The sequence below is a fragment of the Narcine bancroftii genome, chromosome 6 (assembly GCF_036971445.1).
Source record: "Narcine bancroftii isolate sNarBan1 chromosome 6, sNarBan1.hap1, whole genome shotgun sequence".
In the NCBI taxonomy this organism is placed as follows: domain Eukaryota; kingdom Metazoa; phylum Chordata; class Chondrichthyes; order Torpediniformes; family Narcinidae; genus Narcine; species Narcine bancroftii.
Window position 1 is genome coordinate 73075647 of NC_091474.1, and position 18556 is coordinate 73094202.

General features: G+C 43.7%; 1 protein-coding gene across 5 annotated transcripts in view; it reads right to left on the reverse strand.

The window, feature by feature from the left end:
- The window catches only part of wdfy4 (WDFY family member 4), a 224292-nt gene that overhangs the window by 68377 nt on the left and 137359 nt on the right, over positions 1–18556 (reverse strand). For all 5 annotated transcript variants that reach the window (XR_011340161.1, XM_069885345.1, XM_069885346.1 and 2 more), the window contains exons 41-48: positions 16754–16831; positions 14863–15087; positions 13291–13372; positions 5670–5815; positions 3211–3359; positions 2671–2791; positions 2319–2404; positions 2142–2201 (exon numbers count right to left, since the gene is read on the reverse strand). Coding sequence is in view for 4 of the 5 variants with exons in the window: in XM_069885345.1 (XP_069741446.1) it covers positions 2142–2201; positions 2319–2404; positions 2671–2791; positions 3211–3359; positions 5670–5815; positions 13291–13372; positions 14863–15087; positions 16754–16831 (947 nt within the window). In the remaining variant the exon portion in view is untranslated. The remainder of the gene's footprint in view (positions 1–2141; positions 2202–2318; positions 2405–2670; positions 2792–3210; positions 3360–5669; positions 5816–13290; positions 13373–14862; positions 15088–16753; positions 16832–18556) is intronic.

Below are 18556 nucleotides of genomic sequence, written 5' to 3' on the forward strand. Positions count from 1 at the left end.
AATCAACCACCAAAAATTAAGTTCTCTCTGATGATACATGATAAATCTTTTATATATCACCTCATGCACAAGAGGTGAATAACACCCTAATTGAAAAAAAACATTCACCCACAGGCTTTCATTTTGGAAATGATGACGCTGTAATAATGATGGATAATATCACTGTAAATGGATTTAGGTTTAACGGCAATTAACTAACTTGGTATTTTTCTGACTTCACTCTGACCATATTATCATAGATAGCCTGATTGAGAAATCTACCTGTACAAGGATGTATCGTGATGCATGCCTGGCTGCATAATTCTCATTGCAGGTATCAATGAAAGATGCTGGTGCCAAATTAGACAATGTAATGGCAGTGTTGCCTACTAAATTAGTAATGGTCACAAATAATTCCTATTTTGCTAAATATGATTGCAAAGATGTCTTTCAAGACTGTGTGGCATTCTTTCTGATAGCACATTTACGAAGATTTTCGGCAAAGCATGTGTTTTAACAGTGTCACAAGCAAATGTACAGCAATGTTCAAATTGCTACAGTGAATTTGGAGAACCCTTCACATTCCCTTTATGTTCATATTCCAAATGGTTAAGATTGACTTAGTCTCAGTCAATAAACATTTGAAGTCAACACACACTGAAACAAATGTAATTATCTCAAAAGCTCAGCCCAATGTCTGAAATAGGTTCAATTATAGGACATTGGAAGGGTGTACAAAACAAGGTAAAGGTCAAGCCAAAGGCGATGGGCACTCATTTGTCATTGATTCTAAATGAGGAAGTGCCCAGTGAAATATATTAAGGAGCTCCAAGCAGCTCGATGTCAAAGTTAATTAAGGAATGTGAGTATCATGGTTTAAACATTCATTACACTGAATAAATTATACAAATGGATAATGCTTTGGTTTTATTTCTAAACATTTATAAATGTAATTTGATGTTCAAAGACCAGATGAGGGTGCTCTGGGGGTGACCATGGAGCTGCTGGTGTTCATACACATTGAACATATGCGTCTATCCCATCTAGTGATCACGAGTCAGGGGTGGACAATCTCTGCACATTCTTTGCTGCGTCCACTTGCCGCAGAGGATTCCAAGGAACTTGAGATGGCTGTCAGGTGGGATGACTGGAGGGGGTGGGAGGAATCCAAGATTCCCACTCCCTGCAGGAGGATCCGTGATATGAAGAGGTTATTTTTAAACTGGGCCAACTGTGTTTGCTCCCTTCTCAATGATGAGTCAAACATGCAGATTAGGGACTTTGGCATCTGTTCAGCAACTTCTTTTCCTGCAGGGTTTAGCAGCTCCTAAATTAAGATGCATTCAAGACCAGGCTACAATCAATGGATGATAATTTAGGGAGTGTGTATGAAGAAAATGATGGTCCAGTTCAAGGATTTGAAACATTGGGTGGTAGAGCTAATGGAGCTGTTACTTCACCACACCAGAGAGCTAATGGAGCTGTTACTTCACCACACCAGAGACCTGACCTTCTCCCTGGGTAATCTAGCTTGCTTCCATATCCCAAAGACATACAGGTTGGGAGGTGAATTGACAAGTATAAATTGTCCCCAGTGTGTACAAGAGTGGCAGATTCTCGAGTCAATTGATGAGAATTTGGGAGAATAAAAGAAGTTGAATTGATGTAGGATTAGTGGAAAGTAGCCAGTTCAATGGGCTGAAGGGCCTTTTTCCCTGCTCTGTGTTTCTGTGAATGGAGAAGGAGTGGGGAAAGGGTGGCTGCAGAACAGCCTCAAACATCCATGCTTTCCCGTGCACAATAACATTGGTCTGTGTTTAGGAAATGCAAGAAGCTGCAGGCGCAGAAATGTGGAGATAATCACACCCTGCTGGAGGAAGTCACAGCCGAACAGCATCCGTGGAATGAAATGTGCGGTCACCATTTGGGGTCAGAAACCTTCGCCCAGCAGATTGCTTTTTGGTCTGAATCCAGTTTGGATGCTGAATGTTGGATAAGTAGACATTCTGCCTGGCCTGCAGGAAAGAAGCTCAGGGTTGTATGTGATGTCACGTATGTACTCTGACAATAAATCTTAACTTTAAACTTTGAATGGAGCAGGGAGCTCACCAGAAACGAAGCCCTTTGCACAGCAGGCAGGAAACCTCACAGAGTTAACTCACCTGTGACTTCTTGTGGTGTCAAAACCCCCTTTCTTCAAGGATGGTATCAAATTGCAGAATCTGTAAAGGACAAAGATACACAATTAAAAGATACATCAATAAGAAATTCAGTGGAATTTCATCACTCAAATGGCAGTAGGTTTAAAGAACCATGTGTTGTATTTAATAGTTACTTACTGCTTAAATATGTTTTTCTTATCATTTTTATGAAAAATTAGGAACTTTGAAAATCCACTCTTGAAAAAGATTTCAAATGCAACATCCTAAAGGTAAAGAATGAGGACAAAAGTTAAACGGTCCTAAACAGGATATTGCAACTACATAACAGTGCATTCGTGGTGGAGTGGGACAAAGTGGCTGCAAGATTTCATCTCAATCAGAACAAGTGTCCACTTACACAATGGCCAATGTTACCACCACAACAGAGAATTATTTTGGGATCATTGTCCTCGCAAATGAGAGCACAATGGGAACAGCTGATATGTTGGGATCAGGTTTCACCGGATCAGATGGAGAAATCTTTGATTACCTGAAGGAGGAAGCGCCGATGCTGGATTTCTTCCACTTCATGCCAATGATATCTATAACATGTCGGAGTTTTCCCACCAGTCTCTTTATTGCACATGTCGTAAATGTAGGAATCATTAATGCTGCAAAGCAAAACCAGAGCAACACTGATGACAAGCCCCACAGGAACAATTCCCATGGCAGAGAACATACCCACAGCAAGGTCTTCCTCATGCAGGGATCATTTCTATAGTTACCAGGGGGTCAAGGGGGTGCCAAGTCATTCAGCTGGGAAATAAAGGGTGACAGCACACCAATCTAGGACAATGGGGGGAGGGGGGGGTGGGGTGGGGGAGCGGGTCCTCCGACTGTCAGTGCTATAAGAGCAGAGAGGTCGAGGAGAGAGTATGAATGGCTGAGCTATACACCGTTATAACATTATGAAGATCTACCAGGACCAATGCCTGAAGAGGGCGCACAAAAATCAGTGAACTGGTGCGGACTTGAAAGGCCAACATGGCCTGTTCCCGCTCCGTAAATGGTTATATGGTTATAACATTACCTGGAAGGATGGTGATTTGTGCAGTAAACATCATCGGAAGACGACAGAGTGAAATTCTCACAGATGTAGAAATGACTTTTACCAAACAGCAGGACACTTTCCATCAACAAGTGGCCTTCAGCGACAATGAGAGTAAACTTCCTGTTGATCTGCGAAAGCATGCTGTATTAAAATGAGGCAGCCCTGGAAGTTGACCCATTTCCATCATCACATTATCAGCAGTTAGAGTTGTACACCAAGAGTTGGTCCAACTCATCCATGCCCACAACATGGGCATATTGATTCCTCCATTCTGCATTTTGTCCATGGCTTTCTACCACCTCCTAGCTTTTTTTGTACAAATGTCTTTTGAATATTGTAACTGTACTGACTTCTATCGATTCTTCTCACCACTCATTCCAGATATGGACCATGATCTGAGTGAAAATGTAGCCCCTGAGGTCCCTCTTAAATCTCATCTTCTCACCATATGCTGAGGTACTCTAGTTCTAGAATTATCTACCCTGGGGAAAAGACTTTGAGCTTTCACTTATCCATGCCCCTCATAAATTTATAAATCTCTCGAAGGTCACCCCTCAGTCTATGTTCAGGGAAATAAAGACCCAGCCTGTCCAACCTCTGCCAGTAAGTCAAGCACTCCAGTCTCAGCAACATCCTAGTGAATTTCTGCTCTTGTTCCAACCTATTTCAATCCTTCCCAGAGCTGAAAAACCAGAATGGTGCACAGTACTCCAAGCATGGTCTCACCAAACCAGTCAGCAAATGTGGGCTGAATGAATGAAAGGAGGAAATGCCCTAGTACTGAGAATCACTGAAATCAGACCAGGTATTCAGGGCCTCAGCAATCACCATCTCTGGGATCTGGCTGAGGAAACCATTTGGGATCTTTGGAATCAGGCACAATCTAGGGCCTTTAGAGCAAGAAGGAGACCAGAATTTAGGATCATTAGAATCAGGATCAAGACAACATTATGGGGTGGCATGGTTAGTGTAGCAGTGTAATGCTGTTGCAACGCCTGAGACCCAGGTTAAATCCAGCGCTGCCTGTAAGCAGTGCGTACGTTCTCCCCATGTCTGCGTGGGTTTTTCCACGGGTGCTCTGGTCATCTCCCAAAACCGATGGCAGTTGTTGGTCAATTGGGGCATTTGGGCGACACAGGCTGGAAGGGCCTGTTACCGTGCTTCATGTCTAAATTAAAAATTAAACAGCATTCAGTGTTTCCTTCAACTTATCGCCCTTTTGCCTCTATCTCCCAATTCCACCCCTCCCCCTCGCCATTTCGTCCACCCATCATCCTCTGAGCTGAAACACAAATGCCTGCATATGCTGTGATTGTGATAAAAACACAGAAATGCTGGAGGAACTCGGCGTCCATAGGAGGTAAAGTCATTTTGGGCCTGAGCCCTTCCTCAAGGTCCTTCAATATTCCAGTCAATCCTCTCCTGATCCTCTACAATCCACACGTCTGCGCATAGCAATTTTAGGCCCAGCAAATTTCAGGTGGAAACATTAAACCACCCCCCCTCCCCCATTATTCTTCCCCCGCTCTGTTTCTCTCTTCCCTTTTCCTTCTGTCTCCTTTCATTGAGACAAAATCAATTCTCACCTTTCATCTTATCGTATCCAATTAACACCTTCTGTCTGTTGGTCTAAACTCCTCGCCCTCCCATTCTTCTGACTTTATTCTGACACTTTCCTGCTTTTACCCATGGGGAAGGGCTCGAGTCCGAAACTTCGGTTATAAATCTTTCCCTCCTATGGGCACTACGAAACCAGTGGAGTTCCTCCAGCACGTCAGTACATTTTTACTTGACCACAGTGTCTGCAGACTTTTGTGTCATCATCTTCAGTCGATACATTGTCGGGTGGTGAAGCGCTCTGACCTGAAACATCGACCGTTCTTTTGCTCCCTCAGATACTGCTCGATTTGCTGAGCTCCTCGAGGAAGATTGCTTTTAGTCTATGGCTTGGAGTTTATTTGTTTATTGTTTAAACCTTTGCCCTGGCAAGATGTGATGAAAGCCATGGTATATAAATGCCCTAGAGTCTGTGCAGGGACAGCCGAGGGTGTTTAAAAATGCCCCCAGAGGATGATCAGCATTTACTTTCCTCACGAGGCAACTGAAGTTAGAAGCTCTGTAGATCTCCCAAACCTAAATGAACAATTTTACACTTCAATGAATTTTCTGAGAGGAATGAACTTAATAATATGACAAATCAGTTCTAAAATATGGAAAGTGCAGTAAAATCCCTGTTATCCGAAAACCAAGAATCAAGAGCCTCGAGCAACTGGCATAAAAATTGTGGAAAATAAATAGGTAAAAAATAGAGAAATTTAAATTGGTGCCCCCAAGAGGGCAGTTCCCCAATTCACGCAACACGCGATCTCAAGCAACCGGCAAATTCACTTATCTGGCATCTACCAATCCCCATGGGTGGTTTTACTGTACATCCCTACCTTCTCTTTCTCAACCAGAACTTCGAAAATCGCTTGTCTCTCCACACACTGCTCAAAGAATTCTTCGGAATAGACACTTTCACCAAGCGCAGGGAAAAACGTTAACTGACTGCAGTCAATGCCTTGTTCATCGACGTCGCTCTCCCCTGCAGCAATCAACAACAATGCTGAGTGTGCACCTTCTGGTAAATTCAGAATAGTCACTGGATCTAAATTAATTGTTATTCAATACAATATAAACTCCAATACAAAAGAAAAAGTGGAAATCTTCAATAAAAATTGAACTTGGGAAACACTCGGCAGGTCAGATGGCATCTATAGAGAGATTAAGAAATTCAGACTTAAAGCAGTGTTAATTTTATGGTTATGAAATAAAAAATGTGAATTTTCCAGTGTAGAATTAACATTGCAATGATTTTTGGGTTAAATCACATCATATCAGAAGTCCAGCCACTTCCATCTGTGTTTCTCTCCCCAGTTAAACATCCAATAGCATCGTACTGTGTTGGAAATCTGTCCGTGTGGCAGAGTGCTCCTCACCTTGACCAGACTTCACCACCTACATCCCCTGCTGTAGCAGATGAAAGAGGAGCGTGCTGAGCAGCACTTGAAAGCTGGCTGCAGCCCACCAATCTGCAAGCCCCTCTTCTCTGTGGACGCCTCCCATCTCCACTCCACACCAGAGATCCTCCTTCAGCACCCCCTCTCACCCAAAGTGATCAACAACAACAACAATCCCCTCTCACATCACCACACCCACATCTGGCCCAAGTCATGGAGATGGACAGCACAGAAACAGGTCCTTCAGTCTACTTCATATTTGCTGACCATCCACACGAATCCCATGTGTCCACATTCAGACTGTATCCCCTGCCTTGCCTATTTAAATATCTGTCTGATTCCACCACCTCCTCTGGCAGTGTGCTCACAAATGTGCACCACGGTGTAAAAAAAAACTTACCCTGAAGATCTCCTTTAAAATTCTTGCTTCATTACCCCTACCATAGAAAGAAGGTTCAGTCTTATCTACCTTGTTGATGTCTCTAATAATCTTAATATTTCTAACAGGTCACGCCTCCTCCTCCTTCCATCCAGGGAAAACAAGCCCTGCTGATTCAATATCTCCCTCTAACTAAAGACATCCAATCCAGGCAGCATTATTGTGGATCTTATCTACACTCTCTCCAATCCAATCACACCCTTCCTTTAATCTGTACATAGAACTGCACAATACACTGTACAGCCAAATGAGTGTTTGGAAAGTTGTAACAGAAGGTCCCAACTCTCTTATTTTGTGCCAAGACCTATGAAGCCATGCATGAGGAAGGCCCGCCAGTCGCTATACTTTGTGGGGTGTTTGAGAAGATTTGGTGTATCACCAAAGAGTCTCGAAACCCTCTAAAGGTGGACCATGGAAAACATTCTGGCTGGTTGCATCACTGCCTGGTACAGAGGCACCAACTCACAGGACAAGAATAAACTCCAGAGGGTTGTTAACATCACAGGCACCAGACTCCACTCCATCGAGGACGTATACAAGGGTCAGTTTCTTTAAAAAATAAGCAGCCTCTATCCTCAAGGACCCCCACCACCCAGGCCATGTCCTCTTTACTCTTCTACCACCAGGAAGGAGATACTTCCATGTATTAAGTAAATGATGCAGTACTGGTGAGTTTTTATATTGTACCAGCTTTTCATCCCACTTATAAAGTATATGTTCCGGTACCTTCTCCCCTATTTTATCTAGTTCTATCTTAGTCCAGTCTGGTTTTTCCCTTGTCTGGTAAAAATCTGATAAATACCTTAATTGTGTGGCTCTATAATAATTTATAAAATTTGTTAACTGCAAGCCACCTTGATTATACCTCTCTGCTAATTTATCTAACGTTACCCTTGATTCCCTCCCTTTCCACAAGAATTTCCATATTATTCCCTTTAGTTCATTAAAGAATTTTTCTGTTAAAGGAATTGGTAACGTTTGAAATAAGTATTGTATCCTTGGGAACACGTTCATTTCAATGCAGTTTACCCTCCCTATCAACGTTAGCGGTAATTCTTTCCAATGTTCTAAGTCTTCCTGTAATTTATTTATTAGTGGCTGATAATTTAGTTTGTACAAGTGGCTTGTACAAGGATTATCTAACCTGATTCCTAGGTATCAGATTGCTTGTGTTTGCCATTTAAATGGTGATTCTTTTTTAAATTCTGTATAGTCTGCATTACTCATTGGCATTACTTCACTTTTATTTGTGTTGATCTTGTACCCTGATATTTCTCTATATTCCTTCAATTTCTTATGTAATTCTTTTACTGATACCTCTGGTTCTGTTAGGTATACTATGTCGCCAATGGTCCATTATACAATACTTTAATCCAATTTATATATTTTTCTGGTAGATTGAACTTCTATAATACTTTAAATAAGTAGTTCCACTCTACTCTGTCAAAGGCTGTTTCTGCGTCTAGAGCAACAGCCATTGTTGGTTTCTTATTTCGTTGAACTGCATGGATTAGATTAATAACTTGACAGACATTGTCCGCTGTTTGTCTTTTCTTAATAAATCCAGTTTGATCTTGTTTTACTATTTGAGGTACACAATCGGCCAATCTGTTTGCTAATAATTTCGCTATTATCTTATAGTCTGAGTTAAGTAGAGATATTGGTCTATATGATCCTGGTGTTAATATATCCTTCCCAGTCTTTGGAATTACTGTAATTATTGCTATCTTACATGAATCTGGCAAGTTTTGTTTCTTTTATCTGGTTCATTACTTCCAAGAGAGGAGGAATTAATAACTCTTTAAATGTTTTATAAAATTCTATTGGAAATCCATCTTCTCCTGGTGTTTTATTGTTCGGCAGCTTTTTTAATATATCCTGTACTTCCTCTATTTCAAATGGTTTTATTAATTTATTTTGTTCCTCTTGTAATTTCGGCAGTTCAATTTTAGATAAAAATTCATCTATTTTATCATCTTTCCCCTCGTTCTCAGTTTGATACAATTGTTCATAAAATTCCTTAAAATTTTCATTAATCTCTGTTGGGTTATATGTAATTTGTTTGTCCTTTTTCCTTGATGCCAGTATCGTTCTTTTAGTTTGTTCTGTTTTTAAGTTGCCAGGCTAATATTTTATATTTTTTCTCCCAGTTCATAATATTTTGCTTTGTTTCCATTATGTTCTTCTCCACCTTATACGTTTGTAATGTTTCTTTTTTTTTGTCTGTCAATTCTCTACTTTTCATTATATTATCCCGTTTTACTAATTCCTTTTCTGTATTTACTCTCTTTCCAACTGCTCTATTTCCCGATTGTACTCCTTTTTCATCTTAGTCACATAACTTATTATCTGCCCTCTAATAAAGGCTTTCATTGCATCCCATAATATAGATTTGTCTTTCACTGATCCTGTGTTTATTTCAAAATATGTTTTAATTTGGCATTCAATAAACTCCCTAAATTCCTGTCTTTTAAGAAGCATGGAGTTTAACCTCCATCTATATGTTCTTGGTGGGATGTCCTCCAGTTCTATTGCTAATAATAGGGGTGAATGATCTGATCGTAGTCTACCTTTATATTCAGTTTTCCTAACTCTCCCTTGAATATGGGCTGACAACAAAAACATATCAATCCTTGAGTAAGTTTTGTGCCTACTCGAATAATATGAATATTCCTTCTCTCTTGAGTGTTGCCTCCTCCATATATCCTTAAATTTCATTTCCTGCATTGATTTAACCATAAATTTGGCTACTTTATTCCTTTTACTTGTCTTTTGTCCAGTTTTATCCAACATTGGGTCCAAATTAAGGTTAAAATCCCCTCCTATCAATATATTTCCTTGTGTGTCTGCAATCTTCAAAAAATTATCCTGCATAAACTTTTGATCCTCCTCATTAGGCACATATATTTTGAGCAAATTCCAAAATTCTGAGTATATCTGACACTTTATCATTGCTTACCTCCCTGCCGGATCTATTATTTCCTCCTCTATTTTGAATGGTGCATTTTTGTTAACTAGTATGGCTACACCTCTAACTTTTGAATTATATGATGCTGCTGTTACGTGTTCTACCCAATCTTTCTTTAGTTTGTTATGTTCCGCTTCAGTTAGATGCGTTTCCTGCACAAATGCTATATCTATTTTTTCCTTCTTCAATAAAGTTGGTAACCTCTTCCTTTTAATTTGGTTATGTATTCTATTTGTGTTTATAGTTCAACATGGCCATCTTATATCTTGCATACACTTCTTTTCCACCTCTTCACCACCTCCATCCCCCTTTTCCCCATTTTCATCTCTTAGTTTTCTCTTATTACACTTAATGTACGACAACACATTTAAGACATAAAGTACCCCCGCAGTTCCCACATCCACTAATACCTTAACCCCAAAAGTACCCCCCATCTCTGAGTTGCCCCATATCCCTTTCTGGGCAACCACAACTCCCCTTTTCATTTGGATTGTGATCTTGTTCGCAGCGTCAACTGATTTTGCAGTGTCAACTGATTTTGCAGTGTCAGTTATTCCCCCTCTACCCAGCCCTCTCCAGAAACACTTTTTTTTTTAAAACACATATAACAAAGCTCGCTCTTTTCTTCCCCCCCTACTCCCTTCCTTCCCTTCTCTTTTCCTTCTTTAGTTCTTTACATATACATTGCTTTTACATCTTTATATATACTTTATCGCCTTTCTTCATTCTTGTTATATCTCTTCATTTCTTCTCCTGTCCTGCAAACCATCTGCGAATTCTTGCACTTTCTCTGGATCCGAGAACAGTCCATTTTGCTCCCCGGGTATAAATATTTTAAGCACGGCTGGATGTCTTAACATGAATTTGTAACTTTTTTCCATAAAATTGATTTCACTGTATTAAATTCCTTCCTCCTCTTTAAGAGTTCAAATCTTATGTCTGGGTAAAAAAATATTTTTTGACCCTTGTATTCCAATAATTTATTATCTTCTCTAATTTTATTCCTTGCCTGTTCCAGTATATTTTCTCTTGTCATGTGTCTCAAATAATTTTACTAAGATAGATCTTGGTTTTTGATGTGCCTGTGGTTTTGGAGCTAATGCTCTGTGTGCCCTTTCTATTTCCATTTCTTCCTGCATTTCTGTCATTCCCAGGACCTTCGGGATCCATCCTTTTACAAATTCCTTCATATCTGTGCTTTCTTCACCCTCCTTCAGGCCCACTATTTTTATGTTGTTTCGCCTCCTATAATTTTCCAACATTTCAAATTTCTGAGATAACAACTCTTGTGTCTCTTTAATTTTTTTGTCACTTTCTTCCAATTTTTCTCTTAAGTCATTCACTTCCATTTCGACAGCCATTTCCTGCTCTTCCGCATTCTCTACTCTTTTCCCTATTTCTGTCATTACCAGTGCTAACCTTTGCATTTTATCTTCTGTTCTTTTCATTTTCCTTTTAATTACATTAATCTCTAATGATGACCATTCTTTTAATGATCTCATTTGTTCTTCAAAAAATACTTTATCTATATTCTATTCATCAGTTTTACCTTTTATTTCTCTGTGAAGATCTTGGTCTTCTTCTTCTTCCTCTTCTTCTGTGTCTCTACCTGTGTTTGTGTCTTCTTCTTCTCTGTGTCTGTGTCTCTTCTGTTTTTCCTGATGAGCTGCTTGCATCTCTTTGTCAGGCCTCTTCTTACTGGGCCTCTTGTTGCTGGTCCTCCCCCTCCTGGGCTGCTTGTCTGTGGTACTTCCTGACGTTGATCTTCTTATCGGTCCTCCTTCCGTCTATCTCCCATGTCTGTTTCATCACTCCCTCTTCTGTTGCCTTCCTCGTCCTCCAGCTGCTATTCGCTCTGTGGCAGCCCACTCTTCTGCTGAGACCCCCTCCCGCCGGTGTCCTCTTTCTCCTTTGATTACGCACTGCACATGCGCGACTCCTCACGTATACGCAGTTGTGCACTTTTGTTTGGCTCCGCGCGCCATTTTTGTAGTCCACCAGCTGGTGAGTCACGACTCCGCAGGGCAGGCACTGACCTCGAGGGTCGGGCGCTCCTCGCCACCGCAGCACCCTGCTCCTTCTTGCAGGTAAGGCTGCCTTCTTTCTTCTCAGGTGACTTTTCTACTTTTTTTTCCCCAATTGTTTTTACTTTCTCCTTCTTGGAAGCCATCTTCTTTCTCTTCTATTTCTTATATTTTATTTTTGTTATGCTTTGCTTTTTCCTAACTTTTTTCCTATTTTCCTGGAGAGGGCTGGTTTTCCCGACTGGCCACTACTCCATCACGTGACTCCTCTGGTCATATGCCTTGTTCACCACCCCATCGACCTGTGTACCACTTCCAGGGAAGTATGGTTTTGAACCCCTTGGCTTCTTTATTCATCAACCTTCCTTTGTGGCCTGCTATTAACCATAGATAGCCTATTCTAAATCACCTCACATCCGTCAGAATTACATTCCATCTGCCAACACTCTGCCCACTTTTCCAACTGTGTTCAGTTCTGGTTACCTCATTACAGGAAGGATGTGGAAGCTATGGAGAGGGTGCAGAGGAGATTGACCAAGATGTTGCCTGGATTGGAGAATAAGAGACAACTGGGGCTTTTCATTTTGGAGCTAAGGATGAGAGGTCTACAAGATTATGAGAGGCGTAGATAAAGTGGACAGCCAGCACCTTTATCCCAGGGCAGGAATAGCACCAAAAAAAAAAATCAGAGCACATCTGTACAAAATGAAGGGAGTAAAGTTTAGGGGAGACGTCTGGGTGCTTAGGGGCATTAAAGAGATTCTTAGACAGACACATGGATGGAAGAAAAATATAGGGTTACAGGGTAGGGAGGGTTTCATATTTTGGGGGGGTGCTCATATTTATAGGTCGACACAACATCAAGTGCTGAAGTGCATGTACTGTGCTGTAATGTTCATCACTAATTTTTGAGTCATCTCCAAACTTACACATCACACCTCCAATATTCACTGCCACATAATTAATATTTGCGACAAACAGCAAAAGTCTGACCCCCTGGTCCCTGTGGAACTTTGTAGATGCTAACCACTCTTTTCCTGCAATGAAGGCCAACAACATGGCCACATCCCATGCCTTGGCACAGAAGCTCCAGATATTGGCCCACAACCAAAAGTGATGGCTATTTGCCTCAACTAGCAGAACCAACTAGTTCTGGGGAATATCTTCCCAACACCACCGGGACTGCGGAAAGTTAGACACTTCAATACACAGAAGGGAGTGGAGAGCAAAGAGAACAAAAGGGGTCATCAACCCAGGAGGTTAATGGTTTCTCCCTCTGCAGGCACTGCTTGACCTGCTGACTGTTTCCAGCAGGCTCTCTTTTATTTCAGATTTCCAGCATCTGCATTATTTGTTACTTTTTGAGAGGAAGCCTGTGATAGGATTGAAGGCTGGAGTCCCAATAATGCAAGAGATAAAACCGTGCTGAAAGAGAGTGGAAATGTCACAAAGTCTGGGAGTTGTAAATGGGAGAAGCAGAATCAGTACTGAAGTTAGCAGCGTAAGTTACTATGTGCATTTAATGTAAAAACCCAGAAAGCAGGAGAAAGATCCAAGACATGACTTTAACTATGAAGTAACAATCAACTTCCACCTCCCTTGGGCTTCAGCTCCGGTACAGTGCTTTACCTAAGTAGTCAGTCCTTCTCACATGTTCATCTGTGGAGCACAACTTTAGGTAAAACTGCTCACTTCCAGGATTCCCACTGATCTGTGATGAAAGAAAATGCTGAATGTCAAAGATTTAGAGAATGGATTTTTACTACCATTCTCTTTAAATCATTAAAATGAAGTATGAACGATTCAAGAAACAATTTTCAAACATGAAACTTAGGGCTGGTCGCAAAGATTGAAGAAAGTCATGAAGGGAACCTGCCCCAGAGAGAGTGTAGTTGCCAGCAACCCACAGGGTTTCCTAGAGGGAAAGATGTTGGTGGTGGAACCTCTGAAGGTGGTAGAAATTCTAGAGAATGATCTGTTGAATGTGGAAACTGCTGGGGTAGAGGGAGACTACATTCTTGTTCTGTTCCAGGGAATGTGCAAGTGAAATCAGAGGTGTGGGCACTGGATGAGATTCGATCGAGGGCTCCATTAACAATGGCAGAGGGGGGCCATGGTTCAAAAGGAGAACGTGTTTTAGGGCATCATCATAACAGCTCAACGCATTTTTGAATTGCACTTTTTTTCTCGTGAGCCTGGGTGCAGGAATTAACCTCTGAACCAAGGTTTTATCGTATGGATATTATGCTCATAAACAAGGCCCAGCATCGTAATACAATGTGCAGCCTGTAAGCCTTTTAAAAGAATGGTCCTTTCACTTTTCCCATGAATACACAGGGATTGCCCAAGAGACAAACCATTTACATCAATTTTGTTATTACATTTCCAACTGCTAACACGACGCCCAGGACACCACAGGTAAAACCCTCCCCATCATAGAGAACTTCCACAGGGAACGCTGCTGTCAGAGAGCAGCAGCAATCATCAAGGATCCACAGTACCCAGAACACGCTCTGTTCTCGCTGCTGCCACTATCAGGAAAGGTGTCGGTGCCACAAGACTCGTCCCACCAGGATCAGGAACAGCTGCTACCCCTCCACCATCAGACTTCTCAATTACAAACTCAATTGGGGTTTAATTTAAGGACTCATTCCTGTGCACGTCATTGATTTTTTTTTCCTCTCTATATTGAACAGTCAGTTTGTTTACATTTCTTTTTTGTTCTCATGTGTATGTTGAGTCAAGTTGTTTTTTGCACTGCCAATAAGTAGTAATTCTACTTCACCCATAGGAAAAAAAAACCTCAGGGTTGTATGTATCTGACAATAAATCTGAATTTCTAAAGTCATGCAAATTTACCCTCTTTCTAAAAACTACCTCACTAGGAGACTGTTCAATGCAACTCTCCACATTTTGAATTCCTATTGCAAGAGATCAGGGTGGAGCAATGGGGAGATACAAATATTTCATAACAGATTGAATCGACATGATGCTATGTCCTGAAACATTATCATTTAGAATTTAACATTTTCTATTTAAACTTCTCTATGAGAAGGGACATATTTACTGCACATCCTAATATTACAAACACATGGAATTAGTTCTCTGCCTTAATTAACAAATGTACCAGTTTACCAGTTTAGACAGTGATTCATTGAAGTTTGAAATATTCAATGCATTTTCCAAAAGATCTAATCTTACTTCACTTTTGGCTTCCTTGGTTCGACATGCATCAAAAGCAGAATTGATGCAAATAGTTTGTCGTCTCATCTTCTTCCTCATTCGGCTGGGGCCCTCAGCCATGCTCAGTATCCAGGCACCCTGCTGTGACCTTGATGTCGGACCCCATAATCCTCTCTCTTGAAGCAGCTGCTGTTCAACCTTGGCCCAGTCTTTTGAAGCACGGTTCAGAATGCACTTCTGCATCTGGGGACACAAGTGAAAAGCCTCAACAGATGGTGTCTATGCTGCCTGCAGCTGCCAGTTCAATCGGCACTTTTCTCCTTACAAATAGATGTAACAAGTCCATTACTCTGCTATATCAAACCCTGTGCTGGTGGGGATCACGTCACACTCTCTCAACAGAGGTTACAATGGCCCTTGGCCTCATTGTAAAATTCATAAGGCCATCACATGTACCTTGGGTTTGCTGGAAAAGAAGGAAACTCAGGTCACACCATGTCAGGGCATGTCAAGTGAACGTGTGACCACGATTACAAGATAATCACTGAGGGGTCTGTGTATGGCAGCAGTCACAAGGGATTGCAGACTCCGGGGAGGAAGAGGACTAGCAGGGCAACAGTAACAGGGAGAACACCCCCACGTTTGACATGGAGAAGCAAAGGAGATGACTCATGGGACGGTGACCACGGCAGCAGACTAGCTAAGGCTGCAAAACACACAGGCGGCAGGGCTGTTGGCAAGGAACCCACGTAGCTTGTGGGTTGCTGGCAACTACAGACAAGGGCTCACACCAGGCTGCAGACTGCTGGACACCAGCTTGAGGCTGGCTGAAGGGGTACCAGGACAAGAGAGGTTGTCCAGGACAGTGAGGGATTCCTGATCATTTTGGAGATTTGGATCTAGAGTTCAGGTTGCCAATGGTTTGAATTTGAACTGAAGGCCGTGTGGCTGTAGAGGCTGCGGGAGTGCTGGAGGTGAATCCACAGGTACTCCATGACTCAGGGTGGGGGGGCAGGGAGAAACAGGGGCACTATTTTACTTCTCTTTCTTTGGCAATAAGAGGTACCGGCAATTTCTGGTGATGGCGAATCTTTGTGTGCCTTACAGTAGGCTGAGGAAATTTCACGTGATATCATAATTTTTGCTTTATTACCTGACAATAAAATAATCTTGAATCTCGACAGATAAGAACCATTGCAGGACACAAAGGTGCTGGAAGAACTCAGACAACTTCCATGGAAAGCAAAAGGCTGTCAATGTTTCGGGCCTGAGCCCTTCAGGTGTCATCCAAGGTTCACCTCTATCGAAGGGCTCAGGCCCAAAACATCAACTGCCTTTTACTTTCCATGGATGCCGCGTGACCTGCTGAGTTTCTCCAGAAATTTTTTGCACTGCACAAGATCCCAGCATCTGCAGACTTCTTGTTCACATCAAGAACCACTGCACCAGCTTTGTTACAGCAAACTCCCACAACATGACCACAATGAGAATCTGTATTTGAGTGGCATGAATTAGGGATGATCACGATGTGGGATAGATGGTGCCAGATGGGTTTCTGGCTTTTTCTGATATTTCTGTTTCACGCTTTCAGCGTCTGTAGCCTCTTTTTTGCATTTAGGGTGTGACTGTTGTCCACTGAAGCGTTAGGAGTGGTGCTGAACTGAGGGCATTTACTCTGGAGCTGCACAGTCTTCAGGTGTGAACCTCTGGAGGTAAACCACTGAATGCCATTTCACACTGGAACTCGGCCAATTCTGTGATTGTTTTATGGGGATCTGATTGTCTTCGCCTCTACACACAATCATGTCTTAGCACAAATAAGAGACGTGCAATTTTTTGGTGTTGATATTGGAATGGTACTTCTGGGGAGGAGACGTTTATTGCTGATAACAGCTTTCTTAACCATTACCTGCATATGTTCTATGTGGAGACTGGAGAATACATCTTGTCCAGTTTTCCTCTGCGTATCCATTCTGATGATGAAATCCTTTAGGTGCACAAACACACAAGGGAATTATATTTGTGCTCGATGTACACACTAAAACTTTGATCATCCAATATGTGACATCAGAAATCCTGATAATTACCTCCTGGCTCAGCAGATGATTGCTGCATTCCCTTCCCGCTCACTGGGGCCCTGGTCCCCACAACCCTTCCTGCTCACTGGAGCCATGGTCCCCACACACCCTTCTAGCTCATTGGGGCCCCGGTCCCCACACTCCCTTCTAGCTCACAGGGACCTGGTCCTCACACTCCCTTCTAGCTCACTGCGGCACCATTCCCTACACTCCCTTCTAGCTCACTGGGGCCCCGGTCCCCACACTCCCTTCTAGCTCACTGGGGCCCTGGTCCCCACACTCCCTTCTAGCTCACTGGGGCACAGGTCCCCACATTCCGTTCTAGCTCACTGCAGCCCAGGTCCCCACACTCCCTTCTAGCTCACTGGGGCCCTGGTCCCCACACTCCCTTCTAGCTCACTGGGGCACAGGTCACCACATTCCGTTCTAGCTCACTGCAGCCCAGGTCCCCACACTCCCTTCCCAATCACATGGGCCCTGGTCCCCACACTCCCTCCCTGCTCACTGGGGCCATGAACCCCACACTCCCTTCCCAGTCACTGGGGCCCTGGTCCACGCACTCCCTTACCGCTCACTGAGGCCCTGGTCCCCACATCCCCTTCTAGCTCACTGGGGGCCCGGTCCCCACACTCCAACCTAGCTCACTGGGGCCCTGGTAGCCACACTCCCTTCTAGCTCATTGGGGCACCAGTCCCCATACAACCTTCCCGTTCACTGGGGCCCTGGTCCCAACACTCCCTTCCAGCTCACTGGAGACCTGGTCCCCACACTCCCTTCTAGCTCACTGGGGCAGCAGTCCCCAAACTCCCTTCCCGCTCACTGGGGCCCCGGTCCCCATACTCCCTTCCCGCTCACAGGGGCCACGGTACCCAAACTCCCTTCCCGCTAACTGGGTCCCGGGTCCCCACATTTCCTCGCTGCTCACTGGCACCCCAGTCCCCACATTCCCTCGCTGCTCACTGGCACCCCAGTCCCCACACTCCCTGCTCACTGGGGCCCTGGTCCCCACACTCCCTTCTAGCTCACTGGGCCCTGGTCCCCACACTCCCTTCTAGCTCACTGGGGCCCCGGTCCCCACACTCCCTTCTAGCTCACTGGGGCCGTGGTCCCCACACTTCCTTCCAGCTCACTGGTGCCTCAGTCCCCACACTCCTTCCGCGCTCACTGGGGCCCTGGTCCCCACATTCCCTTCTAGCTCAATGAGGCCCCGGTCCCCAAACTCCCTTCCCGTTCACTGGCGCCCTGGTGCCCACCCTTGCTTCTAGCTCACTGGGGCCCCAGTCCCCACACACCGTTCTAGCTCACTGGGGCCCCGGTGGACACGTTCCCTTCTAGCTCACTGGGGCCCCAGTCCCCACACTCCCTGCCCGCTCACTAGGGCCCTGGTCCCAACACTCCGTTCCCACTCACTGGAGCCCAGTTCCAAACATTCCCTTCCTGCTCACTGGGGCCTTGGTACCCACACTCCCTCCCTGCTCACTGGGGTCCCAATACCCACACTCCCCTCCTGATTAATGTGGCCTCAGTACCCTCACTGGGACCCTGGTTCCCACACTCCCTTCCTGCTCACTGGGTCCCTGGACCCAACACTCCCTCCCTGCTCACTGGGGCCCCAGTCCCACACACCCTTCTGG